The following is a 27,583-nucleotide window of genomic DNA, read 5'->3' on the forward strand; positions in this document are numbered from 1 at the left end:
TTATGCTGTTCTTTTTAAATGTCTTGTCTTTGTGCAAAGCACATTGAGTTTGCCTTGGTATTAAATGAGCTATAAAGATGCCTTGCCTTGCCATACTTTTGCATTCAGACTTCATTCAACTCCTAGCTCGTCATCTTCTAGTATTTCCCTGCAGTAGCAGTTTTAAATCCAGCAGATGGCGGTTTGTTACGGTGGCCCTGAAGTGCAAAACACAACGGCAAATCAGACAACAACGGCAAAAGAGAAAACACAACGGCAAAAGAGAAAACACAACGGCAAAAGAGAAAACACAACACAAAAAGAGAAAACACAACGGCAAAAGAGAAAACACAACGGCAAAAGAGAAAACACAACACAAAAAGAGAAAACACAACGGCAAAAGAGAAAACACAACGGCAAAAGAGAAAACACAACACAAAAAGAGAAAACGCAACGGCAAAAGAGAAAACACAACACAAATTTTTTTGTTGTTGTTGTATCATAAATATGTGTCTGACATTTATAATAAACCAAACGGCTTAAGAATCGGTTGAATATTTGGTGAGTTATGGCGATTTTAATGGTTGATAGACCTCTGCCTCTGTTGACTAGTGCAGGAAGCTTCCCCCTGACCAAGATGGCTCTTTTTGTGTTGTGTTTTCTGATTTGCCGTTGTGTTTTCTCTTTTTGTGTTGTGTTTTCTGATTTGCTTTTGTGTTTTCTGATTTGCCGTTGTGTTTTCTCTTTTTGTGTTGTGTTTTCTGATTTGCCGTTGTGTTTTCTCTTTTTGTGTTGTGTTTTCTCTTTTACCGTTGTGTTTTCTCTTTTGCCGTTATGTTTTCTCTTTTGCCGTTGTTGTCTGATTTGCCGTTGTGTTTTGCACTTCAGGGCCACCGTAGTTTGTTCCAACCACATGGCTAAGAAGAAGAGGAGGATAGGTTTCAGTTTCTAGTCGGACGACTTGAAGACACGCACTGACACCGGAAAAGCATCGAGACGAGCGATATCACGGAGTCTTCCAGGATGTAGTGTGCCTGAATTATTCTTACAATTTAATTGTAATCAGTCACCTGAGTCTGTGGTTGACGAAGCGTTTGGTGGAGTTGACGTTTGTACTCGGATGATGTTTATTCACGTATCCAAACTGGAAGAGAGTCGCGTTTGGGGAAACAATAGAGTCATTTGGCAGGAACAACGACAGTAAAATGTCTGAGGTGGAGTTTCTGAGAGGATTCGTCACCGAGAGACTCACCGCCGCCTCCCAGGAAATCTTAGCGGCCGTGGACAGAGTCGTAGCCGGCTACGAGGCGGAGGCTTCGGGCTTCAGACAGGAGATCGAGCGGCAGAGGAACCTGCTGGATGTTCTCCTGCAGCCTCGAATCGTTCTCAACAAAACAGGTCGGTGATTCAGTTTTACATCAAAGTCCCTTTTCTTATCTTTTAACTTTTCTGTGGCTATTAAAAATTTTACTGCAGGAAGTTACAAAAACTAAGAAGGTAGCCTATGTGTTGAGGCGACTTACTCTGTAAAACAACATTGCTGTTGTTGATTACCAAGTTTTGTTTACTGTTTTGAATTTATTCTCATAGTCCTTTTTTTGGAGTCATCACCAACATCTACAGATTTATAGTTATTTTCCCCACATGGTTTTCTGTTCTGTAGTTATTTTTTTAAACCAAATTACAGGAAGACACCATTGTTTTAGGTCCAGGTGTTGAATCGTGTCTTCATCACACACAGACTTAAGTTTTTAGAAAAGGGATTTTGAGTAGTACATTTTTTGACTAAAGTTTTGCAGATTCATTTCTATTTCAGGATTTAAAGGTACAATATGTAAGAAATCTAAAGCAACTGGCCGTAAAATCCTCCTAATATAGGGTGAATATGGGTAAAGTGGGACAATGGGTAAAGTGGGACAGTTAAGCTTAATCATGTTTATCTTTACATGTGTATACTTCTATTACTAAAAATCATAATTGAGCTAATCATAGGTATGTATGAGATTAAAAAAGAGAGGTTCTGTGTCCATGACATCACTTCCAGGGGCGTGGCTCACCATATTCAACTACCTCCACAGTGAAACAGGGTGGTAGCTAAAATGACATAGCGTTCTTAGCTGAAAGATGTTAGTGTTCTAGAAATAAGCAAACTGGTGGATAGTTTGTAATTGTGATATATTTTGTTAGGGGGTGTAATGGTGATTCATAATTTTTAAAAAATCACATCCATGTGAGTCTTACATTTTTTTTAAAGTGGCATTTTGCTACTGTCCCAGTCTACCAATGTGCTATTGGTAAAGTGGGACAGAGTGTTATTGGCAAACTGGGACAATCATTTAAGTCATTCTAAAGGTAGAAATAAGTTCCACTTTTATTCATCCCCCATAAATTTAGCTATGGCTAGCTAGATATATAAACAAATTTACTTAAATTGCATAAATCAAGGTAGCTACAATGAAAATTATGCTTGTGGTGCTTAGCTAGCCTATCCTAGCTAGCTAGTAGGCTAATGCTAATTGGCCTAATCCTATTTCAGAATCCAATGGCAGAAAAGAGCAGAACAGGGACAAGGAAAATAAAGATTTTAAAATAAAATTGTATTTTTAATAAAAACGTTAATATTTCTATTCATTAGAAATTAATTGTTGTTGTTTATATTATTGTGTTTAAATAGAAATGGAGGTGTCCCAGTTTGCCAATATATGGTGTCCCACTTTACCAATAGTGCCTCAAAATTTTGGTTTTGGGTCAATTTTTTTTGGGTGAAGGGTCATTCATCCAGTGTTTAATGTTTCTTTGTTTTTTCTTCTATAGGAGAGATCTTAAGCTATTTAGAATGGTATCATATGATGGGCTAAGACATTTGGTTCATAATCAAAAAGGATGTTGAAGGTAGATTTTCAGAAAGTGTCCCAGTTTACCCATATTCACCCTAGAGAATAGAGTAGAGAATACTTTATTCAGCCCTAGGAGGGAAATTCAAATTAGTCCAGTAGCTCACACGACAATGACACAAAAAAGAAAGAGAGATGAACACAAAAAAACATTTTAAGAAGTGATAATATGTCACAGAGACTCAGGAATAATGTTTATATAACATGATGAACTCACTAACAACAATAGTACAGCCAGAATCAAGGCCTGAAGTTAACTTTTTTGGCCACCAGCCACTGTGGCAGGTAGATTTTGAAATCCACCTGCCACAGTGGTTTTATACCAGCCAAAATTTTTGGTGCCTAAAATAAAGGTGAACAACTCAGAAAATGCATAAGAATGGTTCTTGAACTTGTACAGAATACACATATAGGCCTACAGTATTTATAAACCGTCTTTGCTTTTATTCTTTAAGTATAGAGAATACTTTATTCATCCCTAGGAGGGAAATTCAAATTAGTCAGTAGCTCACACGACAATGCCACAAAAAAGAAAGAGAGATGAACACAAAAAAACATTTTAAGAAGTGTTAATATGTCACAGAGACTCGGGAATAATGTTTATATAACATGATGAACTCACTAACAACAATAGTACAGCCAGAATATTCACATCAAAAAAAATTTTTTTAGGACCGCAAATCACGTTCATGTTTTTAATTCTACGTGTTGGCCTGTTCCACCTAGCGCTCTCTCCCAGTCACGGCGTCAGTGGCGTTTCAGCCTCCAGGCTGCCTGAGCTGCCGCTACGGCTGGGAGATAAAACAAGATCGCAGGGGGAAAAAAAATCACGATTGTTTTCTATTATCGGTTATTATGGTCATATTTCCTTGATATCACACGGTAGAAATAATCGGCTTCTCTGCCGTTTATACACAGCTTGCTGTTGTAGCCCAGTTAGTCTGAGTTGCAGCTAAAGAGAAGAATTCAGGGTTTCCCGCAGCGCTTTCCTGTTAAACTAACGTCTTAAAAAAATAAAAATGTAGCGATATTCGCCGCCGCCCCCAACACCCCCCCCCCCCCCGTCGGACGAGCGCCTTCATTCATCTCCACATCTTCTCACACACATACACACCACAGAGAAGCGCACATGCATAACAGCAGCGCGCGTGGGGAAAGCGAAACTTAATATGGCACGCCGAGATTATTTATTTTATTTTTAGGTGCACCAGCACAAAATTTAGGTGTACTCAAATTTTTGTGTCCCACTAAATGCACGGCGCTATGGCGTCACTTTGGGTGAGTAGGGATGCAAATGATCGATTAGGCCTAACCCATTAATCATTAGTGGGTTGACCGCCAATCAGTTAATGGTTAATTGATAATCGGCGATTTTCCTGAGAACCTAAATTTCAGATTCAGATTCAGCTTTATTTGTCCTTTACAAGGAAACTTGTTTTCACCCCCGTACGCCACACACAACCTCAAGATACATATACATTACCCACCCATACACATTAAACAGGAACACACATTTAGCGACGCAATCTATTTAGTTCTGTTATAGCAGAGGGGACGAAGCTTCGGCTGAACTTGACCCTCCAAATTTCCTTTGGTATAGGGTCTATAACATAAAAAGCTGAACATTGCTTATACAGGGTTCTACACTAATATTTGTTAGTTCCTACTTTAGAGGCACAATGAAAAATGTTTAAATAATATGTTTTTTAACCCTTAAATAATGTTGAGGGTCCAATGTGACGCATTTTTACATTTAAGAACAGTAAAAACACCCTAAACATTTTTCCTTTGACTTTAAGCTGACTTCTAATGTGACCCAGTGTGGGTCATACATGGAAATATTTCAACTTTTTTAAATCAACAGACACAAGCAATAAGTTGTTCTAAGCCTATTCACAATATTTGATACAAGTGAATTGGTCTTTCCTGCCACTACACTAGTGACCCCGAACATTCGATAGTGAAATATGCCACTCGTTGCAGCCCTAGTGCTTAGGCACCTGGTCGTTTTGAGCTGGTTTCCTTTCGGCGCCGATGTTAACAGTCGTTCACACCGGACTGCACCTCCGCGGCTGGCTCGCGCCCTGCAGCGATTTCGGCATCTGGTCTATTTTGTGCGCGAGCAGTGAGCGATCGCGTCAAGCCAGGCAGGAAGTCACACATGAAACAATGACAACAACAGTTCGGTCACACGGAGAGATTATGCGCTTGCGAAATAAATTTATGTTTTCACCCGGGCATCAGGTGCACCAGTGCAACCTAGAAAAATTATTAGTTGCACTCTGGAGCCCTGACTGGGATCAAAAGATCAAACAACACTGACCAAAAACGATTGAAAAAACAAAAGAAGCGACAGTCTGTTTAACTGACGTGTTGTGCCACGGACGTCCGTCATACGGCCGCGGCAGACTCGCTGTCCTCCGCGGTCCTGGTGCTCCAGGTCAGCCAGACGCCTCGTCTGCCTCGGCGGACGGACACTCCGCGGCGGGTGGTGCCACTGTAACTTTTTGGATTTAAATGTATCCAAAACCAAATAATTGATTATTGATTTTAGACGCAAAAGAAGGAAATTCCCACTGAGTGCATCATACATAACAAAAAAGTTGAAATTGTCTCATCATATAAATACTTGGGGAAATTTTTTGACGACCATCTCAAATTTGATGTGAACACAGATTTTATAGTGAAGCAAAAGAGACAACAGAGAAGTCATCTTCTTAGGAAACTAAATTCTTTCTCTGTCAGGCCTGTTATACTCTGTCGTTTTTATCAATCATTTATTGAGAGCCTTATGTGTTTTTCGTTCATTTGTTGGTTTCACTGTCTTTCAGTCAAGGACAGAAACAGCCTGACTAGTATCGTCAAGTCCTGCTCTAAGATTACCGGAGTAAAACTAAGAGATTTAAGTTCCTTTTGCAACCAGCAAATTCTTAGAAAAGCAGAGAGCATTTTAGCCTCCACAAGCCATGTCCTTGTGGGTGAATTCGCTCTGTTGCCTTCAGGGCGCCGTTATGCCCTTCCTATGTGTAACAAACCGCTTCTCTAAATCATTCGTCCCCTCTGCACTCAGACTTTTAAATTCCTTATAGGGTTTCTCTATTTTTTAAATTTTTTTATACTATACCCATTTCAAGCTCCGTGTTGTTGTCTGATGTGTGTTGTACTGATTATCTATTTATTGTCTATTTATTGTGGGCCATGTAGGCCATACAAACCACGACAACCTGCTGCTCAAAATGAATTGCCCCTTGTGGGATTAATAAAGTTGTTTTGAATTGAATTAGAATTGAATTGAATTGGCTGTGGCATGACACTGTGTTTCTTGCACCGCGGATGAGAGCGGGGCGACTGGTTTAAACAAAAACTTTTTTTTTTTTTTTTTTTCCCTCAAGGTGGGGGGTCGACTAATCGCCATAAGTGACAACTACTGGTCGACCAACAAAATCTTTGGTCGGGGGCAGCCCTAATATTTAGCTTTTTACTGAGACTTTAGAGCGGAGGTTAGTGCGTCGCTGTCTCGCAACCTGGAGTCCGGGGGGTAGGGGAGGGGGAACGCACTGCTGTGTTTTGAATTTGATTGCAGTAACAATTTTGGCCACATTCTTACATATTGCTCCTTTAACCACTAGTAATGACAGCTCAACAAGTTCTACTAAAAAGTAACAATAGTATTGATGGTACTTAAATCATTTCATTGTTTTTCTATCTCAGTCTGAAAGCTTTGATGCAGCTCAGGACTCTCAGGGAATTGGTTATAAATAGTCTACAATACTTTATTACTACTAGTCATTTTCTATGGAGGTGTACTTTGATGGTGGTAACTGGAGGGTTCTGTTTGATCAGGGTGACTTTATGGATTACTGATTGATGAATGGGTGAACATGGCTGCAGGAGATGCTGTTGGTGTCCACGGAGAAGTTAATGGGGTTCATACAGACACCAGTTATATGAGTGACAGTATGAAGACACTGTTGTTCATGATGTGCGTTTCATTGTTTCTGCAGGTGATCAGCAGCTGTTGATGATTAAAGCAGAGGATCCTCCTGAGTTGACCACTAGTCTGGATCAGGAGAACCCAGAGAGTCTACATGTTGAAGAAGAAAAGGAAGAACTATTGACCACTCCAACGTTCTCCCTCGCTTTTCTTCATGAGAAGAGTGAGGATGAGGAGGAGAAACCTCAGTCCCTACAACCTCATCAAAGACAAACTGAGACAGAGCCTCCATCCAGCAGCTCAGCTGAACAGATGGAGGCTGATGGAGACGACTGTGGAGGATCTGAACCAGCCAGGAACTCAGATCAACCTGAAGATCTTCAACCAGATACAGATGATGAGGTCTCAGAGTCGTTCTCTAAAGCTGAAGACAGTGATGATGACAGCAGAGAAACCAGAGCACCTGAGTCAGGTTTGAACAGTGAAGCTGTTCATGTAAGTGATGAAGAATGTAACACTGGTAAGAAGTCTCACCGCTGCTCAGAGTGTGGGAAAACATTTAGCACAACCTGGGCTTTGAAGAGACACATGAGAGTCCATACAGGAGAGAAACCATTTGACTGTGCTACCTGTGGTAAAAAATTTAGTCAAAGAGGGGATCTTCAACGCCACATGAACGTCCATACAGGAGAAAAACCATTTGACTGTGCTACCTGTGGTAAAAAATTTTGTCAAAGAGGGGAACTTCAACGCCATATGAAAGTCCATACAGGAGAAAAAACATTTGGCTGTGCTACCTGTGGTAAAAAATTTAGTCAAAGAGGGGTTCTTCAACGCCACATGAGAATCCATACAGGAGAAAAAACAATTGGCTGTGCTACCTGTGGTAAAAAATTTAGTCGAAGAGAGCATCTTAAACTCCACATGCGGATCCATACAGGAGAAAAACCATTTGACTGTTCTACCTGTGGTAAGAAATATAGTCTGAAAGGGAGTCTAAATGACCATATGGCAGTCCATACAGGACAGAAGCCATTTGTTTGTGGTATTTGTGGAAAAAGATTTCCCAAAAAGTCAAAACTTTTGTTACACACAAGAGTCCATTCAAAAGTGAAGCCATTTGGTTGCAGTGTTTGTGGGAAAACATTTATGGAGCTGGAGGATTTGACGATGCACATGAAATCCCATAAAGGAGGGAAAGTTCAGTTGTCATGAGAGGAACATGAAAGTCCATACAGAAGTTAAACTATTTGCTTGTAGTGTGTGTGGAGTAGATATATAGCAGATATATAGCAGTAGGTAGTCTTAAAAGACACCTTAAATCATTAAGTTGCAGTTATTTGATGAGATTTTGTCAACAAGAAGATCTTTACGTGCACACAAGAATGTGGTATAAATGAATAATGGTTTCAAGCGCTTTGGGTGACATGAAGAGCGCTATATAAATGTAAATGAGTGAGTGTTGAGTACATGTAAACTCAGGAATGTTACTGAAAGCTGCAGCAGTTTGTGAGGCTGCAGTTACAAGTTGAAAATAATGAATCGTGTTAAATTTTTATAGTTATTGTCAAAGGGTAACAAATTCTGTAAAATGTCTTTCTGGTATTGTTGTACTTTGTGGAAACATCTTTTGTTTTGTTACTAAACAAATTGAGGGTTCATTCATTTTAAATTGGAAAACGATTTTCTCTTAAGTTTTGGTTTTAATGATTAAAACTGGTTGAGGATCAGTTTTTATATTGTAAATGTCACTTTGCTTATGAATCCTCCACGGTTTCTTGTTTAGCAAATTAAAGTTGCAAATCTATACCAAAAAGTCTGAAACATCATAATGCCTATTATTTTTCAGTGCTTTCAAGTATGATTTTTGTTGCATCAGTATCTGTGTAGTGTGTAGATTCTATATTATAAATCAATTATAAAATAGACGAAAGAACACACATACTGAATACATTTTCCTTTCTTCTGAAACTGAAATCTGCCCCAACTGTAAACACTTTCAGGTTAATAACATTTCTCTTTTCATGTGCTTATGGCTGAGCTCTTTTTTAAGAACTTTAAACTTTATCTATTTTCTTTTCTTCTGCCTTTTTTCTTCTTCTTTACTCTATGCTTAATGTTTACAATATTTTTATGCTGTTCTTTTTAAAGATTTTTGTCTTTATGTAAAGCACATTACATTACTGCCTTGGTCAACTCCTAGCTCGTCATCTTCTAGTGTTTCCCTGCAGTAGCAGCTTTAAATCCAGCAGATGGCGGTTTATTCCAACCACATGGCTAAGAAGAAGAGGAGGATAGGTTTCAGTTTCTAGTCGGACGACTTGAAGACACGCACTGACGCCGGAAAAGCATCGAGACGAGCGATATCACGGAGTCTTCTAAGCAGGGCCGGCTCTACGCAGGGGCAAGAGGGGGCAGCGCCCCCTCAAATAAATGTCTTGCCCCCTCAAATCTAAATTTTAGAAGTTGAGAAAGCACATTTCAATATACTCAAAAAATGTGTATATTACAAGTTGACAAAATGATCTGCAGTAGCACAAAAATCCGCCGAAAAAGGGACACTGTTCTTTTCTAAAATATTTTTTAGTATTCATAAGACTACCTTTCAGTTTTGTAAATCTTGACCATAGAGTTGCAATGCATCTTCAGGTATATGCACCCCTAACCCCCCATATAATGTGGTGCTTTGCATTACCACAGTAAAAAATTTGCGGCCCCTAGTTGGACAGGTCTGAAGAGGCCTGACAAAGTGCAATCCACTTCTCCAGGTTGGGGTTGGACACATAGCCAACAACCCAATTCAATGAAGTTACTATAAGCACAGAGAAAAAAAAGTGCTGGAGCATAATGTGTTCACATGATGCCCCCTTCACATTTCTGACTGCCCCCTCATATATGCCTGCCTAGAACCGGCCCTGCTTCTAGATGTAGTGTGCCTGAATTATTCTTACAATTATTTCAAGCCTTTTGAACCCCACAGAAGAACAACAACAAGACTGAAGAAAGTCCTGTAAGATTAGTAGAGGGCAGTAACACGGCTGAACGAGTCTACGCTGCCGGAAACAACAAAGCAGAAGTGGAAGGAGGAAGAGGAGGAGCAATACGCGGGTCTCGTTGGAGGAGATGAGAGATACCGAGGCGTCCTAAACAGAAGCCTCGGTATCTATAAAAAAAATATTACAAAAAACAACACGTAGAGCAATTTAAATACTTGGGGGTAACTCGAGATCCAACACTTAGTTTTAAAGCGCATGTCAAAAAGTTGAGTAACACATTGAAATATAATTTAGTGAATTTCAGACACATGAGAAACTCTCTCATCTTTGAGGCATCAAGAGTAGCCTAGATAATAAGTGAAATTTGAATTTTGGGTGAACTATCCCTTTAAGTTATTACTATTACTGTTATATTTATTTATTATTATTATTATTATTATTATTATTGTTGTTGTTGTTGTTAATTTATTTTCTCCTTGTTAGATTGTTTGTTCTCTGAAAGATTATGGTCTGTAACAGCTGCCCACTAGACTCCGCTCAGTAGGTGGCAGTAATGCTACCCGGAAAGTGTAGCAAGCTGCCATAAAACCCAAAGGAAGAAGCAGAGAGTCGCGGTTGGGGGGAAGCAGCCATGGATGGAGCAACAGAGTCGCTCGGCGGGAACAACCGAGAGTTTGAGTAAATAAAATGTCTGAGGTGGAGTTTCTGAGAGGATTCGTCACCGAGAGACTCACCGCCGCCTCCCAGGAAATCTTAGCGGCCGTGGACAGAGTCGTAGCCGGCTACGAGGCGGAGGCTTCGGGCTTCAGACAGGAGATCGAGCGGCAGAGGAACCTGCTGGATGTTCTCCTGCAGCCTCGAGTCGTTCTCAACAAAACAGGTCGGTGATTTAAGCAATATATCACTCCAGTCCGTGGTATATGCTCATTATACCACTCTAAGGGGGTTGTCGTCCCGATAAAACGGTTACCAATAATGACAATATGAAAGAGGGATACGCAATCAATTTCATGTAGTTTTATTCAACCAGAAATACATATTATTCAATAAAATAGCCTCACTGTGAAAAAACTAGTCCCACCTCTCCAGACGTTAGCTCCAAGTAGCTCTGCATCTCGTCTTTTCCTCCGCTTTTTTTCAGGTGAAAGTCACTGCTCAGTCCCCTCTACCGTTGTTAACCCTCTGGAGGTGAAAGTTCACCTGAAACATGTCAATTACACTACTTTAGTCCATTTTTTAACATCGTAAAAACATCAACTGTCTTTGGCTACGACTGCAACAGCCCGTTGTCATGGATACATGACAACAACTTCCATTCATACCAGTCATACGTGCCTGACGCGGAGTGATAGCTTACGCTGTGATAAGGTTTTAGAATAGTAACCGTGGTATATGCTCAATATACCACGGTTAACAACCAATCAGATCGCCGGATTTCACCTTTCTGTTTTATAATCAGTTTTAAATCCATGAACCTCCGAGTCTCTGTTTATGTTACGTTGCGTGTTAGAGGGGTCCCAACATGGATTTTAAGAATTCTTGTCTACTGGTATGCTCAACAGACTTTTCAGATAAAATGGGGAAATTCTGTGTCAGAACCCTTCCGAGTTAGTAATGGGGTGAGACAGGGTGGTATACTGTCCCCGTTCCTTTTCAATGTATATATGGATGACTTGTCACAGCAACTGAATGTATGTAATACAGGGTGTATGGTTGGCTCTATGTTAATTAATCATCTTATGTATGCTGACGATTTAGTAATTTTTTGCCCATATAGTGCTGGCTTACAACAGTTATTGAAAATATGTTCACAATATGGCCTCGACTTTGACATCAAATACAATGCAACTAAGAGCAACATTATGATTGTCAGAGGTAAAGGTGATAGGAAATTAGTTTTCCCTGAATTCTTTTTATCTGGTTCTGTTCTTAAAGAATGTAATGAAGTGAAATATCTTGGTCATCATATTGTAAACGATATGTCTGATGATAGAGACATAAACAGACAGTGTCGGAGGCTTTACTTGCAGGCCAACATGCTTGCACGGAAGTTCAGTATGTGTACTAGTAATGTCAAGGTAGCGTTATTTAGAGCATACTGTACTCCTCTGTATACTGCACACTTGTGGAGCGTTTACAGTAAAAAAAACATGCAGAGACTAAATGTGGCCTACAACGATGGCATGAGGATGCTTTTAAAGCTACCCCGATGGTGCAGTGCCAGTGAGATGTTTGTTAATGTTGGAGTGCCAAACTGCTCTGCTGTAATACGCAATCTTATGTATAAATTTATGTGCAGGCTATTAGCCTCTAGAAATGATATCATTTTGTTCCTGTGTGATGGTGAGAAGAGCTCATTAAGGTTCTCCTCAAGACTGTGGAGCCACTGGCGCTCCAGTCTGTATGTGAGGGCTGATGTCTGTCCCTCTGGGACCATATCTGGTTGATATTGATGGCTATGTCTGTGATCGATGTTTGTTTTATATTAACTTTATTGTCTGTCTTTTATGTATTTTTAGTCCCTATGGACCTCTGATTGTGTCCTTAATAAAGTCTTATTATTATTATTATTATTATTATTATTATAGAGAAAGGAGGAATAGCAGATTTCATGATTGGGGTTTTGCAGATTTATGATGCAGGATTTATTAACCGCCTGTTGCGTAACAGGACACGTTGGAGCCACTCAACAAGTTCTACATAGAATAACTCGTAATTGTTTTTCTTTATTCTGTATATTTTCTCTCAGTCTGAATGTAGCTCAAGACACGAATTCGGCGAAATGACCGTTAGTCGAGCAGCCGCCATTACTGCGGTGACAGCTCCCAGTCAGTGGTGGACAGTAACGGAGTACATTTACTCGAGTACCTAAGTAGGAGGATTTGTACTTTACTTGAGTATTAGATTTCTTTGGAACTTATTACTCTTACTTGAATACATTTCCAAGACAAATATTTTTACTTTTGGGCGATTCCACCAAAAGAGTGCCATTTCTGTCCCCAGCATATTAAATGTATAAAAACATGTAATAATATAATATAAATTGCATTTAATTAATAAACAAAGCACCATACACATGAATCACTGTAGAAATTAAAGATATATAATTTTTAATTACTATAAAAAGGCTTTCAAAGCACTGAAACATAGCCTTTGTTGCATGTCCCCAGAGCCAGACGCTATAGTTTACCACAATGCATTATGAATAAAATCCTTCTAAAATCTCATTTTTTTTGCATATTAGTGTGACTTTATATTATATCTACACTTATATAACATTTTTTAAATTAAAACCTAATTATATTTTGGTTAAAATTCACATTTTAGTCCCGTCCCCAGGTTTTCACTCAGTGCTGTTACCCGGACACATTCTACACTCTAAAAGTTTTGGACCATTCCACCAGTGACATGTTCTGCTGGAAGTGACATCATTTAGGTCTTTTGAAAGTCATGGGAAGACCAACATTAAATTCTGTAATTTATTTTTCCTGAAATTGAATGATATTGTAGCTATGTCAGGGTCCGTCACTCTTAAAACTCATTCCTGTTACCTAAATTATCTCTAGACAGTGTTTGTTGATATCAAAAGTAAAATATTCAGTTAAATCCTAAGAATGTGCTCTGTGTGCTCAAGCTATTAGTATAGATGCTATTTGGCTAGATTTCACACAATTGCTGATTTTATGCTAAAAACTCATTGCTGTTACCCTCATTGCTGTTACTTTTTCTTAAAAAATGCAATGATAAAAGAAGCAATAAATTAAATAAAGTAGCCTGAGATTGACCAGTACTCATTTTGAATGAGTAAATGTGTATATTAAAAAATTCTATACTGAAATGGAATGAAAAATTAAGTTTAATTTTTAAGAGTTACAATGAGCAAATGGCACTCTTTTGGCGGAATGACCCTTTTACTCAAGTTAATTTCTAGGAAGGCTGAAAAGTACTTGTTACTTTCTGCTCTTTTTTTTTCTAAAATCCTATTGAACACAAGCTGTGTTTGTCAGAGAAGGAAGCAGCACATCAGTGCAGCTGCTTTCAAAGAGTTCATTCTCAGAAACAAGAGTTAAAAGCTCCTTACATTCATTTAGAAAAAATTATAGTAATTCATTGATGTGAAAAATAAGAAATTTACTCTTACTGTTACTTTTACTTAAAGTAAATCTAAAGGCATGTACTTTTGGATACTTAAGTACCTTTAAAAGCAAGTACTTTTTTACTGTTTGAGTAACATGTCGACTGAGCTACTTTTACTTGTAAAGGAGTCAATTTTGACTAGTAGTATTTGTACTCTTACTCAAGTACTGGGGTCGAGTACTCTGTCCATCTCTGCCAGTCAGGCAGCGATGGGCTCTGTGCGCGAAGCGGGCATTTGAATGTAAGCGCCAAGAAGTGGACCTTTTCTCTTCTGTAAATATGTCTAGGAAGGCTGGGAGGACCTAAATGAATATCGGCATCCATTTAAGATACCCTAATCAGTTACCGGGGGACACTAAACATCACCAATCCAGCCTATTTCTGCTGCTGTCATAGAGAATCAGTTTACTATGACTGACACATGTCACCGCAGCAATGGCGCCGCCGCAAGATGGCGGCATACACAAATAGCTTGCCGAATTCGTGTAATTCAATAGTCTACAGTATTTCAGTACTAGTCAAGCTACTTTTCTTGTAAAACTACATCAGTAGTGGCAGTAGTTTGAACAAACTATTTCTAAATATAGAAATATAGTTTGTAAAACTACTGCTAAAAAATTAGTTTTAGCAATTACTTATACTCATTATACTCATAGGGTTAAATAAATCAACATGTGGTATAATCTAATAGCCTACAAAAAAATTCTCAAGCCAGCAGAAACGTGACTCTCAACTCATTTTTTTTTAAGGAAAACAAAATCTGACATTTTTGGTCAACATACTGTAGGTTCACCATAGACATGTTGGGTGTGGCTATAAATTGTAGTAAAAAAATAGGCTACAAAGAGGTAGACACATTCTAGATGGGTGTGTCTTGAACAACAATGTTTTATGGGACAACGAGGAGTTTTGGAAAAGCGAATTAAGCATTTTCACACTACATTTATGAGCCTCCGCACGCACCGTGAAATTCTTTGACCGGCGCAAGACAGACTCATGTTTTCATTCATCAAGAATTAAAGTCAGAGGTTCGAAGACGATCACATACCGTCGTAGTTCCGACCATAAACGGCGATTCGGCGGCGTTATTCTCATGACTCGCCGGGCAGCGTCCGAGAAACCGAAAGTAAGGAAACGCTGGTCGGCTCGCCCAGCATTTCCACCACCACTAATAATAACAAAATAACGATAGAGACAAAATGATGTATTTATCGAAAATGGGCCCATTAACAAGTGTGGGTAACGTAGATTCATCCACATTAAAGTAACATTGCGGAGTTTTTCGGGCCTTAAAATAATGTTTCCAGACTCATTGCAATGGTAAAAAAATGGTTAATAGGATGAATGGTGCTGCCGCTGCAGCCTGAGCCGGGTCGCGTCGGCTGAAACTGCACTATGTAACTTCCCTGCACGGGTATGAATCACCTCGACTAGCCCGGCGCTAACGCGTTAGCTCGCCGGCTAGCCCCCACTGTGGCTGTCTCATTAGTTTGTTTGAATTAAAAGTGGAGCTTATGTTTCACATAAGAGCAGCGCTGCCTCTGGGATCTGTAGACTATGTTCAAATAACACCACTTACATCAATAAATAAATGATTTACAATGACCTGATAAGTCTGCATTACATTTTATTAAGACAGAGACCAAGCTAGTGGACTGGTAGCTCCGGCGGCGCTGGTAGCTCCAGAGGAAGTGGCAGCAGACGGTCGTTGGCATTCTTGAAGTATTTATAATATTACTGTGCACATGGAAGGAGTTATGAAAGTAGGGACGGCAGTGCGTCACGGCGTCCCCCTCTGTAAGCCCGCCCTTAAAAACAAAGACCACTGAAGCAGAGTGAAACTGTGAAACCCTAACCTCTAAAATTAAGCACTGTACAGAAATTAGTCTTTTTGCATGATTTTATCAATACATTTCGAACACTTTTTATATATTTTGAAACAAAACTCCAATTTCACTTTACAGGGACTTTAACAAGGGAAGTGGCATTGGCCAAAATTGTAGTTTGTAAATTGAGTAGTTAAACTACAAAGTAGTTGAAAGCTCAAAATATGAATGTAGTTGAACTACCGCATGTTTCCCATTAATAAATGAGTCTGTGGCAGCCCGCCACTCTCTCTCCCTCGTGATGACGCACACATACGCACTTACACACACAAACACAGGCACATGGACGGGTCTCGTTGTAACGGTAATAAACAAAAGTGCTAAATCACGCTAATATGTTCAAATTGCACTTGTCATCTGCATGGGGTGTCCCATTTCTAAGTCACAAAATAGCCCTTAACACTTGGTTTTGAGGGCTATTAAGATTAAGAGTTGAGATTGAGGGTTAAGATAGGATATGGAATTCACCCTAAAGGCCCATTTATGCTCAACGTTAAATACGCATACGGATACGGACGGAGCCTTTCGTCCGTACTCTGCGTTCATTTCGTCCGTCTTTCGACCGTTTCCACAAAGCTTACGGATACGCACCAAACGGAGCAGTACCACCGGAAACCGTGGGGGCGGTGTTGCTGTCACTACTCGATACGGAGCCTAGATCCAGTGTGAGACAGAAGAAGAAGACACGATGGCTGAACGAGAGAAAAAAATTCTCCGTCCTCCAGCCGTGATGAATTTAACGGCCTTACCGACCACCGCATCACATAACGAGTCCGTTTTCTTCTTTTATTTGTACATTATCAACATCTCCTCCGTAGTCGCCATGTTTGTTGTCATAAACGTTTGACTCTGAGCTGCCCCCTGGTGGATGTATAACGTCCATGCCAACGTAAAGGACGCATGAAAGTATGTGGGCAGTGACGGTAACAACGTTTTAAACGGACGCATACAATTACGTCCGTAAGTGGACCATAAATGAGCCTTAAGTCTCCCCAACACTGCTACGAGTCATTTTCTATGGAGGTGTAGTTTGATGGTGGTAACTGGAGGATTCAGTTTGATCAGGGTGACATTATGGATTACTGATTGGTGAATGGGTGCACATGGCTGCAGGAGATGCTGTTGGTGTCCACTGAGAAGATAATTGTGGTTGATACAGACATGAGTGACAGTATGAAGACACTGTTGTTCATGATGTGTTTCATTGTTTCTGCAGGTGATCAGCACCTGTTGATGATAAAAACAGAGGATCCTCCTGAGTTGACCACTAGTCTGGACCAGGAGAACCCAGAGAGTCTACATGTTAAAGAAGAAAAGGAAGAACTATTGACCACTCCGACGTTCTCCCTCGCTTTTCTTCATGAGAAGAGTGAGGATGAGGAGGAGGAACCTCAGTCCCTACAACCTCATCAAAGACAAACTGAGACAGAGCCTCCATCCAGCAGCTCAGCTGAACAGATGGAGGCTGATGGAGACGACTGTGGAGGATCTGAACCAGCCAGGAACTCAGATCAACCTGAAGATCTTCAGCCAGATACAGATGATAAGGTCTCACGGTCGTTCTCCAAAGCTGAAGACATTGATGATGACTGGAGAGAAACCAGAGCACCTGAGTCAGGTTTGAACAGTGAAGCTGTTCATGGAAGTGATGAAGAATGTGACACTGGTAAGAAGTCTCACTGAGCTCAGGGTGTGGGAAAACACTTGTGGAAAGGGGAGTTTGAAGAATCTATACATTAGAGAAACCATTTGACTATGCTACCTGTGGTAAAACATTTAGACAAAATGAATCTTGAAGACCATATAAAACTCCATACAAATGAAAAAACATTTGGTTGTGCTATTTGTGGACAAAGATTCACCCTGCAGACTAGAGGTCGACCGATAGTGGATTTTTAAATTCCGATATAATAACGATAGTTTGGAGCAGGAAAAATAATAACATATAGCTATTAGCTAGTGTAAAACTAAAGGATGTGGGACACTGAATCATCCCTGGACCCTGTGAGTGACGAACAGCCAAACTCCACACGTTAGTTTGTTTACATCAGAACAGCTGTAGTGACGTGACGCTGCAGGAGAGGAGACTGTAACTAAACAGGACGTTAGCTCGTGGTGTGGTTACGCTAGGCTTGGGCGATAGGTAAAAAAATTCCAATCGGCCACCGTACCCCTTTAAATCGGCGGTTGACGATATATTCGGCCGTTATGACACGTGTGCAGAGCGCAGGTGATAGATAAATAATTTCAACAGAATTGCTGTGAATCTGTGAACGCGCACGTATAAAGGGCGGATTCAAGGCAGCAGATCAGTCACAACCAGAGCACCGACGCGTCAGAGAGAAGCGAGGTGAGCGCAGCACAGCGCACACCTTATTTCTCCTGTGAGGAAGAAAAAAAAAGAAGAAGCCTGTGGTCCGTAGTTTAGTTGGTGCTGACTTGTAAATGAATGCTGCTCTGGATCCAAAGTATCCAAACAACAGAACCATTTTATTATATTAGACTATATATTTTCCATCTTTGCTGAGCATAAGGTTTGTTCTGAATTAAATAAAAGCCACTCGTGTCTCTATAAGACGGGTCCGCTCGGCGCACACACACACACACACACACACACCCTCAAAAAAAAAAAACTATTGGCAGAAGTCCGGGCCGTGAGAACCGGCAGCCTACCTTTCGTATGGATAATCAGCTTGATAATCCGTTGTTGTGATGGACACATGTGTTTTCATAACGTATCATAACGTGGATACAATCACCGCAACTCTGTCCGGAGCTTCGCAACTTTTATTTCAGTACCTATCCTTGGTAACAGTAACCCCCGGTACAAGGATTTCAAAATAAGGGCACACTGAATATCATAAAACATTACAGCCATAACGCTCTTCTAAAAATAATTCAGACTCGTCGGAAATCAGTGTGAATAACATACGTATTACATAGCTGCCAGATCCAATTTACGCATGCTTTGAATTGTGCTCCATGTAAATTAGGGTTGAATTCTGTGGAGCCAGACCATTAAAGCTCCAGTTGGTAAGTTGACGAAAGTGAAAGTAAACTCCGCGACTTGGTCGAAAATTTCAAGACAATACCCGTCAGGTCCCTTTATGAACCTCTGCCAAGCGCCCCACACACACACAGACACACACAAAGTAGCCATGAACGCACCCACAGAGAAAAAAAAAAAAAAAAAAAGATGTACCGTATCCATAGCACGACGTGTAGGAGCGGCGATTGGCTGCTCCTCCTGCTCCCTCTACCTGACTGGTGGAGAATCGTCGGGCGCGGTGGATTTTGGCAAATACGATTACAGGCTGTAGGTGGAGCCAGAGGAGTTGGATTTTGTCCTAAATTACTCATTTAATGTCTGACCATCAGAATATAGTGACAATTCCAGCAAATATGACTGAATAATTGTTACCAACTGAAGCTTTAATTTGGCGAAATAAAATGCAAAAAAATCGCCCAGACAATCGCCAAAAATTAAATCAACCGTGACGGACTCAGCCGGTGGTCGATTGGCGATACATTCGTCCTATCGCCCAAGCCTAGGTTACGCCGTACATTAACAGGTGACTGTTTCACTACAATTAGCCTACTGTGTGGAAAACCCATAGCCTGTAAAAAGAAAAACCACGCTGTAATGATCGTGATCGAGTTGGACGAGTGTGTTTGGAGCTGACGGGAGGAGAGAAAAAAGAGAGCGAGACGCGCAGCCGCGATGTGACGACCCCGTCCCCGTCCCCGATGAGGAGGAACTCGGCTGTTATGGAACAGGACCTAAACCAAGTCGAGTAGAGCCCATAGAGCCCAACTTTGTAGTGTAAAGAGCCATTATTGTGCGTCTGCCTCAACTCTGAAGCTGAAGCGGCGCTCTCTCTTCCTCCTTCCCGTCTTTCTCTAGCTGTCCTTTCAAAATAAAAGCACAAAAAGCCAGAGGGGAAAAAAAAACAAAAAAAAACACTGACTCGTGAGCTGGTGGCGGTGAGATATTTAGCGTGGCAGCCACCACCAAATTATCTATGCAGGGACCCTGTGATTAAGAGAAAATACTACAGTGTTTCTCATTAAATAACAAGAGAGTTTCGTTCCAGTCAGCCCCTCCACCTGCCGCCTCTCTCTTAGTGCTGTCGCACAGCACCTACCCTCACCTGGGTCACTTCTCCTCTGCTGCTGCTGCACGCTGTCTCTCTCTCTCCCATGCTCTGTGCTCTGTGTGTGTGTGAAGAGCAGCCCCGCCCCTCAGTGATCAGAGAGACAGAGAGCGGCAGGGAAGAAGCAGTTTATGGCGCTGTGGAAAAAACTGCAGCCATCGGCCACTATCGGAGCCAAGTTCCACTGATTCCGATAGTTTGTAAAACGTCCTATCGGCGCCGATTAATCGGCCAAAACGATTAATCGGTCGACCTCTACTGCAGACATATTGTTTCTTGTACACAAGTAAGTGTCCATTCAATAGTGAAGCCATTTGGTTGCAGTGTTGATGAATGGGTGCACATGGCTGCAGGAGATGCTGTTGGTGTCCACTGAGAAGATAATTGTGGTTCATACAGACACCAGTTATATGAGTGACAGTATGAAGACACTGTTGTTCATGATGTGTGTCATTGTTTCTGCAGGTGATCAGCAGCTGTCGATGATTAAAACAGAGGATCCTCCTGAGTTGACCACTAGTCTGGACCAGGAGAACCCAGAGAGTCTACATATTGAAGAAGAAAAGGAAGAACTATTGACCACTCCAACGTTCTCCCTCACTTCTCTTCGTCAGGAGAAACCTCAGTCATCACAACCTCATCAAAGACAAACTGAGGCAGAGCCTCCATCCAGCAGCTCAGCTGAACAGATGGAGGCTGATGGAGACGACTGTGGAGGATCTGAACCAGCCAGGAACTCAGATCAACCTGAAGATCTTCAACCAGGTACAGATGATGAGGTCTCAGAGTCGTCCTCTGAAGCTGAAGACAGTGATGATGACTGGAGAGAAACCAGAGCATCTGAGTCAGGTTTGAACAGTGAAGCTGTTCATGTAAGTGATGAAGAATGTAACACTGGTAAGAAGTCTCACCGCTGCTCAGAGTGTGGGAAAACATTTAGCACAACCTGGGTTTTGAAGAGACACATGAGAACCCATACAGGAGAGAAACCATATGACTGTGTTACATGTGGTAAAACATTTATACGTAAAAGGAATCTTGAAGGACACATGATAACCCATACAGGAGAGAAACCATATGAATGTGCTACCTGTGGTAAAACATTTGGATATAAAAAGAGTCTAAAAAGACATATGACACACCATATAGGGCAGAAACCATTTGACTGTGCTACCTGTGGTAAAAAATTTACATGTAAAAGCAATCTTGAAGAACATATGAGAACCCATACAGGAGAGAAACCATTTGACTGTGCTACCTGTGGTAAAACATTTAGCCACAGTTCGACCTTTAGAGTCCACATGAGAACCCATACAGGAGAGAAACCATTTGACTGTGCTATCTGTGGTAAAAAATTTAGCCAACCTTCAACCGTTAAAGTCCACATGAGAATCCATACAGGAGAGAAACCATTTGAGTGTGCTACCTGTGGTAAAACATTTAGACATGGAAATCGTTTTGGACGGCATGTAAAAGTCCATACAGATGAGAAACCATTTGGTTGTGCTATTTGTGGACAAAGATTTGCCCTGCAGAAATATTGTTTCTACCACACAAGTGTCCATTCAAAAGTGAAGCCATTTGGTTGCAGTGTTTGTGGGAAAACTTTTATGAAGCTGAAGAATTTTGTGTTGCACTTGAAATCCCATAAAAGAGGGAAAGTATTCAGTTGTAATGATTGTGGAAAAATATTTTTCCGACATGAAGCTCTTAAGACCCACATGAAAGCTCACACAAGAGAGAAACCATTTGATTGTAGTGTGTGTGGGAGTACATATTCGACAGCAGGGAATCTCAGAAGACACATGAAATCCCATTAAGGAGAGAAATCATTTGTATGTAGTCTCTGTAGGAAAAGATTTGTTCAATAGAAATATCTTCAGACACACACACAAATCCATACATGGAAATTAAGTTATTACAATAAAAGTCTCTTTCTGGTATAATTGTACTTGGTGGAAAAATATTTTGTTTTGTTACTAAATAAATTCAAGGTTCATTTATTGCGGGATCATAACAAGTTTAAACATATTTTTCTCTGAAGTTTCATGTATGTTTAAAATTGGTCGTGGACAAAAGTTGACATTTTAAAATGTGTTTATCTCTTTACTTTTAAATCTTCCACTGTTGCTTGTTTACTAAATTAAAGCTGCAAATCTATAAAAGAATCATCACTGAGTTTATCAACATCCATTTTGTTGCCAGTGATGTCAGAGTTTATGTAAAACACTTGACTATATGATGGTTAAATGTTGATGATTAAAGAAGAGCTTATGTTAAATAACTACAGACTGGTGGCTTTCATGTGACACATCATGATGCAACTGGCTTCCTCTTTATTTCTTCTTCTGCCAAGATGTTACGCGTCCGCGCAGCACTGCATTGTCATATGATAGTATGATGGTAGCGAACGGGACTCACTTTTCTTCGTCCAAAAAGACACACCAAAAAACATCCAAATACCTCCACATAGATCGTCTGTAATGTTCCTCTTGTATTGAAGCCCCAACATGAGAAATTGTTACCAAAAAAAAAAAAAGTCTATATTTTAAGCGGAAGCCGGTTTTGCCTGTATTGGTGGAATTGTACGTTTACTAGGGCTGCCCCCAAATAGTCGACCAAGCACTGGTCGACCAAAAAATCATTCGCCGACCAAGATTTCATTGGTCACAGGAAAAAAAAAACATTGGAAGCCGTGTCTTGTCAAAATTAAAGCAGAAGTAAGCGATATATTTGTGTTAATATACTAGGTCTTAAGTAGTTATATCTTCCGACAGCAATCACTTACATAGAGTGTTTGGACCGAAACACGGGTCTGTCAGTCACTCTGTTCTGAGCCGAGGAGAAAACTTTTCTTGTATCCTACAGTTTTTATCCAATGAGGAGAGAGAACGGCATGCAGGGCTGTGTGTGCAGCCAAGGGATGCGCGTGAATGTGGTGACGGAGGGACGAGGACTGTTATGGTGCGTTCAAGGCAACCCGTAACTCGTGTTTTTCCGACCTGTGAAGTCGTACCAGTTCGATCTGGTACGAGATCACGGGTCGGAAGTTACGAGTGGCCGTTATAGTGACTTTCACAGGTAAAACAGGTCGGAAAAACACAAGTGGGTTGCCTGGAACGCTACAAAATCGTAAGTTGTGACTTGAAGCTGTAATTTACGGTTTCAAAAGCCTGCCTGGAACGCAGCATTAGCCAAAACAACCGGATCGCTTACTTCTGCTTTAAGTCAAAATCAATATGACTGAACTGTATATGAAAGGCTATTAGGGCTTTTAATTTGAAGGGCCAGATACAGGAAGTCGTGACGCTCACTCGCTGTCAGTTTTTTGTTGTTGTTGTTGTGGTTACACGGCAAGGCAGGTCCCTACTTTTTTTTTCAGATGAACTGGTTTGGAGACTCTGGCGTGAAAGCACGTGTCACTGCTGTTTTCGGGTTATTAGCGATTAGCGGGTGCTGTCGTGAGGCCCGGTCCCACAGTGCTCAGTCTAAACTGAAGTAGACAAGTATGAAGATGCTGTTGTCAATAATGTGTGTTTCTTTGTTTCTGCAGGTGATCAGCAGCGGTTGATGATAAATGCAGATGATCCTCCTGGGTTGACCACTAGTCTGGATCAGGAGAACCCAGAGAGTCTACATGTTAAAGAAGAAAAGGGATTGACCACAGAGTTCTCCCTCGCTTCTGTTCATGTGAAGAAGGGGAATGATCGGGAGAAACCTCAGTCATCACAACTTGATCAAAGACAAACTGAGGCAGAGCCTCCATCCAGCAGCTCAGCTGAACAGATGGAGGCTGATGGAGACGACTGTGGAGGATCTGAACCAGCCAGGAACTCAGATCAACCTGAAGATCTTCAACCAGATACAGATGATGAGGTCTCAGAGTCGTCCTGTGTGACTGAAGACCGTGATGATGACAGGAGAGAAACCAGAGCACCTGAGTCAGGTTTGAACAGTGAAGCTGTTCATGTAAGTGGCAAAGAATTTAAGACTGGTAAGAAGTCTCACCGCTGCTCAGAGTGTGGGAAAACATTTAAAGCACCCTCGGATTTGAGGACACACATGAGAGTCCATACAGGAGAGAGACCATTTGAATGTGCTACCTGTGATAAAAAATTTAAACAACGACAGCATCTTCTTGAACATATGAGAATCCATACAGGAGAGAAACCATTTGACTGTGATACCTGTGGTAAAAAATTTAGCCATGATAGGAGTCTTAAAGAACATATAAAACTCCATACAGGAGAGAAACCATTTGACTGTGCTACCTGTGATGATGACTGGAGAGAAACCAGAGCACCTGAGTCAGGTTTGAACAGTGAAGCTGTTCATGTAGGTGATGAAGAATGTGACACTGGTAAGAAGTCTTACCGCTGTTCAGAGTGTGGGAAAACATTTAAAAATCCCTCAGGTTTGAAGAGACACATGAGAATCCATACAGGAGAGAAACCATTTGACTGTGCTACCTGTGGTAAAAAATTTAGTCAAAGAGAGAATCTTAAACTCCACATGAGGATCCATACAGGAGAGAAACCATTTGACTGTGCTACATGTGGTAAAAAATTTTGTCAAAGAATAAGTCTTAATCTCCACATGAGGAGCCATACAGGAGAGAAACCATTTGACTGTGCTACCTGTGGTCAAAAATTTAGTCTGAAAGGGAGTCTAAATGACCATATGGCAGTCCATAAAGGACAGAAGCCATTTGTTTGTGGTATTTGTGGAAGAAGATTTCCCAAAAAGTTAAATCTTTTGTTACACACAAGCGTCCATTCAAAAGAGAAGCCATTTGGTTGCAGTGTTTGTGGGAAAACATTTATGGAGCTGGAGGATTTGACGATGCACATGAAATCCTATAAAGGAGGGAAAGTTCAGTTGTCATGAGAGGAACATGAAAGTCCATACAGAAGAAACTATTTGCTTGTAGTGTGTGTGGAGTAGATATATAGCAGTAGGTAGTCTTAAAAGACACCTTAAATCATTTAGTTGCAGTTTTTTTGACGAGATTTTGTCAACAAGAACATTGTTACGTGCACACAAGAATGTTGTATAAATGAATAATGGTTTCAAGCGCGTTGGATGACATGAAAAGCCCTGAGTACATATAAACTCAGGAATGTTACTGAAAGTTGCAGCAGTTTGTGAGGTTGCAGTTACAAGTTGAAAATAATGGATCGTGTTAAATTTTTATAGTTACTATGAAAGGGTAACAAATTCTGTAAAATCTCTTTCTGGTATTGTTGTACTTTGTGGAAACATCTTTTGTTTTGTTACTAAACAAATTGAGGGTTCATTAATTTTAAATTGGAAAACGATTTTCTCTTAAGTTTTGGTTTTAATGATTAAAACTGGTTGAGGATCAGTTTTTATATTGTAAGTGTCACTTTGCTTATGAATCCTCCACGGTTTCTTGTTTAGCAAATTAAAGTTGCAAATCTATACAAAAAAGTCTGAAACATCATAATGCCTATTATTTTTCAGTGCCTTCAAGTAGGATTTTTGTTGCATCAGTATCTGTGTCTAGTGTGTAGATTCTATATTATAAATCAATTATAAAATAGACGAAAGAACACACATACTGAATACATTTTCCTTTCTTCTGAAACTGAAATCTGCCCCAACTGTAAACACTTCCAGGTTAATAACATTTCTCTTTTCATGTGCTTATGGCTGAGTTCTTTTTAAGAACTTTAAACTGTATCTATTTTCTTTTCTTCTGCCTTTTTTTTTTTTTTAATATTCTTCTTTGCCCTATGTTTAATGTTTACAATTTTTTATGCTGTTCTCTTCAAAGGTTTTGTCTTCATGTAAAGCACAATGAGTTCGCCATGGTATTAAATGTGCTACATGAATAAAGATGCCTTGCCTTGTCATACTTTCGCATTCAGACTTGATTCAACTTTTCTCATTCAACTCCTATCTCGTCATCTTCTAGTGTTTACCTGCAGTAGCAGTTTTAAATCCAGCAGATGGCGGTTTATTCCAACCACATGGCTAAGAAGAAGAGGAGGATAGGTTTCAGTTTCTAGTCGGACGACTTGAAGACACGCACTGACGCCGGAAAGGCATCGAGACGAGCGATATCACGGCGTCTTAAGATGTAGTGTGCCTGAATAATTCAGGCTGAATTATTCTTACAGTCACACTAATCTGAGTCTGTGGTTGACGAAGCGTTTGATGGAGTTGACGTTTGTACTCGGATGATGTTTATTCATACCCAAACTGGAAGAGAGTCGCGTTTGGGTGAACAATAGAGTCATTTGGCGGAATCAACGACAGTAAAATGTCTGAGGTGGAGTTTCTGAGAGGATTCGTCACCGAGAGACTCACCGCCGCCTCCCAGGAAATCTTAGCGGCCGTGGACAGAGTCGTAGCCGGCTACGAGGCGGAGGCTTCGGGCTTCAGACAGGAGATCGAGCGGCAGAGGAACCTGCTGGATGTTCTCCTGCAGCCTCGAGTCGTTCTCAACAAAATTGGTTGGTGATTCAGTTTTACATCCATGAAAATCAAAGTCCCGGTTTGTAGAGAAAGAGAAAATGTTGTAGCCTAGGCTACTATAGGCTATTTGTCTTTTAATTTTGAATGTTGAGGGGACTTACTCTACAACATTGCTGTTATCGACTACAAACTATTCATCTTTTTATATTTGAATTTATTCCCATAGTCCTGTTTTTGGACGACGCTGAAGTCAGCTAGCTTCCGATTCGGCACTTAAGGGGAAAGTTAAGAGGAAATTAACGTAACGTGCAGTGCGACTGTTTGTACTGTCTTTTTTTGTGACACTTCTTGATGTAAAAACATTTTAGACATTTTAGGTAAGACAATAACTTTGCCTGACACCCGCAATTGTATTTGTGAAACGTTTATTTTATTTGTGAAAATGCTAAATGGGAGATTTCACCGTTTTTGTTTGATACCTACAGACCTCATTAGACCAGGTCCAGATCAAAAACCACTGTACCCAGACTTCTCAAATCTGGACTAGATTAATCTACAGGCCCTGAAGATTTATTCAGATACAGTTTCTGATCTGTGAAACCTTTATTCTGTTTGTGAAAATGCAATAAAGGTACATTTCAACGTTTTCTCATCATATAGACCACATTAGAACCTGGTCCAGGTCAAAAACCACTATGCCTAGACTTCTCAAATCTGGCCTAGATTATCCTAAAGAGGCTAAACATTCATTATAACACAGTTTCTGATCTGTGGAACCTTTATTCTATTTGTGAAAATCAGGAAGACACCATTGTTTTAGGTCCAGGTGTTGAATCGTGTCTTCATCACACACAGACTTAGATTTTTAGAAAAATAGTAAATTTTATGATTGAAGTTTTGCAGATTCTTTTCTATTTTAGGATTTAACCACTAGTCACGTTATAACAGGACATGTTGGACCAACTCAACAAGTTCTACTAAAGAGTAATAGTATTGATGGCAGTGTCCAGCATGACATTTTTTTTCTTACTGGCCCACTTGGCCAGTAGATTGTGTATTTTCACAAGGGGCCCGGCCACCAAAAAATGAAAACTTTAAAAAAGATTTTTTTTTTTTTACAAAAAAAACAAAAACATGTTTATTTATTGCCGGGGCATATTCT

General features: G+C 40.4%; 3 protein-coding genes across 3 annotated transcripts; all 3 read left to right on the forward strand.

The window, feature by feature from the left end:
* Positions 1 to 1,149: 1,149 nt before the first annotated feature.
* Positions 1,150 to 25,794, forward strand: LOC146968441 (uncharacterized). The gene is made up of 4 exons (XM_085760357.1): positions 1,150 to 1,377; positions 6,878 to 7,801; positions 24,395 to 24,562; positions 25,778 to 25,794. Exons 1-4 carry the CDS (start codon positions 1,185 to 1,187, stop codon positions 25,792 to 25,794), a joined length of 1,302 nt encoding a protein of 433 aa, XP_085616483.1. The 5' UTR covers positions 1,150 to 1,184.
* Positions 10,498 to 17,509, forward strand: LOC146968442 (uncharacterized). The gene is made up of 2 exons (XM_085760359.1): positions 10,498 to 10,683; positions 17,043 to 17,509. Exon 2 carries the CDS (start codon positions 17,060 to 17,062, stop codon positions 17,507 to 17,509), a length of 450 nt encoding a protein of 149 aa, XP_085616485.1. The 5' UTR covers positions 10,498 to 10,683; positions 17,043 to 17,059.
* LOC146968443 (uncharacterized) lies at positions 20,620 to 23,551 on the forward strand. Its single transcript, XM_085760360.1, has 2 exons — positions 20,620 to 21,551; positions 23,534 to 23,551. The coding sequence occupies exons 1-2, from the start codon at positions 20,670 to 20,672 to the stop codon at positions 23,549 to 23,551; spliced, it is 900 nt and encodes a 299-aa protein (XP_085616486.1). The 5' UTR covers positions 20,620 to 20,669.
* Positions 25,795 to 27,583: the final 1,789 nt, after the last annotated feature.

This window comes from Trachurus japonicus, chromosome 18 (assembly GCF_045865225.1).
Source record: "Trachurus japonicus isolate A0001 chromosome 18, Traja_1.0".
Classification (NCBI taxonomy): Eukaryota; Metazoa; Chordata; class Actinopteri; order Carangiformes; family Carangidae; genus Trachurus; species Trachurus japonicus.